This window comes from Perkinsus marinus, assembly GCF_000006405.1.
Source record: "Perkinsus marinus ATCC 50983 genomic scaffold scf_1104296969856, whole genome shotgun sequence".
Lineage (NCBI taxonomy): Eukaryota > Perkinsozoa > Perkinsida > Perkinsidae > Perkinsus > Perkinsus marinus.
The window spans coordinates 4,784-7,212 of NW_003202639.1; the positions used below are offsets into that span (position 1 = coordinate 4,784).

The 2,429-nt window shown below is 40.1% G+C and overlaps 1 protein-coding gene across 1 annotated transcript; it reads left to right on the forward strand.

Annotated features, from left to right (window-relative positions):
- Nucleotides 1–184: 184 nt before the first annotated feature.
- Pmar_PMAR010787 (hypothetical protein) lies at nt 185–562 on the forward strand (the record flags this gene model as incomplete). Its single annotated transcript, XM_002767798.1, has 2 exons — nt 185–204; nt 412–562. Coding segments are annotated over 2 exons (171 nt in total), but the record flags the coding sequence as incomplete, so codon positions are not given.
- Between the last annotated feature and the right edge of the window lie 1,867 nt (nt 563–2,429).

Consider the following 2,429-nt stretch of genomic DNA (forward strand, 5'->3'; position numbering starts at 1 on the left):
ATAGGAAACTCTTGAGCTCAGCTGAGGAAAGCGAACATATATTCCTACTCCAACACTGTATAGGAAACCCCTGAGCTCAGCAGAGGAAAACGAACATATATCCCTACTTCAACACTGTCGTGGAGTGCCTCAAGAATTCGGAGAAATTGCGAATTCTTAATACTCTATAACAGTGTAGGAAAATATGCACATGGTCAACTACATGTGTTGGTGACAATTGTGAAACCTTGAGAAAATTTTGGGATATATATTTTGTTTCCTCAGCTCAGGAATTTTTTCACTACATCATAGTAGCTTACATACGAATTCTGGTGGAAGTGTTTAGAAACCAACAATAGTAAGTTGAGTTTCCATTACGAAAATTTTGAGGAATTTCAAATCGCTCGAAACTTTCATAGTGCACATATTCAGGTTCCCTGCCAGAGCGCTGGCTTCGTGTCTATGGGCTCTCACTAGAGCCGGGTTGGATTCTAAAGAGATCGCGGAGAAAGCTGTATTGTGTGCTAGGGACAGAGTTATGGAGATGACCCCGCAAGATGCTACTACTATCACTTGGGCGTTGGTAGGTTGGTAACGGTCGCGGGTTCAATTCACGGCGAGGGCATTTTTCCGTTCGCGGCCATTACACGATAAAGGGCGGGTATGAGAGTATTTTAATATCTTTGTAGGATACATGAACTACACTCTTCCGAATGGTATGCGTCTCGAGAGCTCAACTGGTGTAGTCGTTGAGAAATAATTAAAACGAACGAACGTAGTGAAAATACGCGAAGTCCCAATAGAGTTTCACCCGTTTAACGTGAAGTGGATTAATACTCCATTGAGTGACCGATCACACAGTTGTTCTTCGCGAGGTGAAATTTGAAATGTGTTTTCCACTATCACGGTCGTGAAACTACATTATATATTCTGCATGCTTCACAGTTGCTTACCTTCTGAGCTGTGGCTAGAGCAATAGGCCCTTGTAGTGCTGGGTCTGAGAGCTCAGAAACTGCTATCAGAAACCAGGAGAAACACATACTCGACAGATCGAGAGAATTCATACGTCCATATCTGATGACAAACACATACAATGGAATTTCACTTGTTCAACGTGAAGTGGTAAAGTATTACTCTATTGGAATTTGATGATATAAAGACAGATAGCGCGGTTTTTGGGACGTGAGTGAAGGCGCATGCCAATTTGATATGCAAATGTGGAGAATGTGCGTCGTTTCCTATTCTGGGATTAATGATAGTGAACAACTTGTCGCTATTACAGTCTCGAAAGGTTACTTTTATCACATCACATGTTCATAACATTTCATGTAGAAGTGTATAAAAACCAAACGTGTGAGTGTTTTCATATTGTCACCACCCGAACTCTTCGCACACTTTCCGTCACCAATTATAGAATCAGGGTAGAAGTGTAAAAAAACTAATAAAAAAATTTAAAAATTTTATGTTGATACTCTCGCGAACTCAGGCACGTGCGCGGTTTCGAGCTGATGCTGTTAAGTATTTGACACCAATGCTATCAAGAGCCATACGAGAAAAGCGAATGACCGCTAGAGACAAGGCCATGTTGTTGTGGGCTATTGCTGAGTGAGACCGGGGGTATCTTGAGGTTGACCGAACATGATTCAGATGAGGTCGTGAGTCTCCTCATAACATTATGAAAATTTATACACGATTTTGGGTAGAAGTGTACAATAATTTTTTCGTAATTTTTTCAGAATTTTCATCTTTTTATAAACACATTGTAGTTGACCATGTGCATATAAGTTCACAGTGGGTTCTCTTCAAAAGGTCAGAAGATTTGATACCGTACAGAGGAAAAATTCATCTAGATAAATCGATCGCGTGATCGATTTCGCCAAGTAATCTCACACGAATCTTCCGTATGGAAAAATAATATATTTTCAAGGATTCCTCGGAAATGAATTTTTCGCGTATTTGCGTTTTTGCAAACAAAAACACACGTCAAGTACAGTACGTGTGAATTTGATCGATGCAAATGTGTGTTATTTTGTAGGACAAATTATAGTGAACAAGTTGTCGCTATCATCACAGTCCCAAACGGGTACTTTCATCACAACATATGTTCATAGCCATTGTTATTTCGGCGTTTCACCCGTTTTACGCGAAGTGGCATAAAACTTTGTGAAAAACCCGATATTCGCGGTGATATGCAGTAGTTGTGAAATATGTTTTTCACATCACTAGGATGAAACTCCATTGTATATGCTATATAGTTTAATCTCGGAAAATAACACACATTTGCATATCAAATTTACTCGTTGATATCAGGCACAGTTCGGATGGGCTCCTCGAGGACCCCCCTTTGGAAGATTTCTCAACACTAGCTGACGGGATCACCAAGAATTGCCAAGTTCACTGATCCGCGATGATTTTTCTAATGCTGATATTATTGTTTTGATACTCGGGTA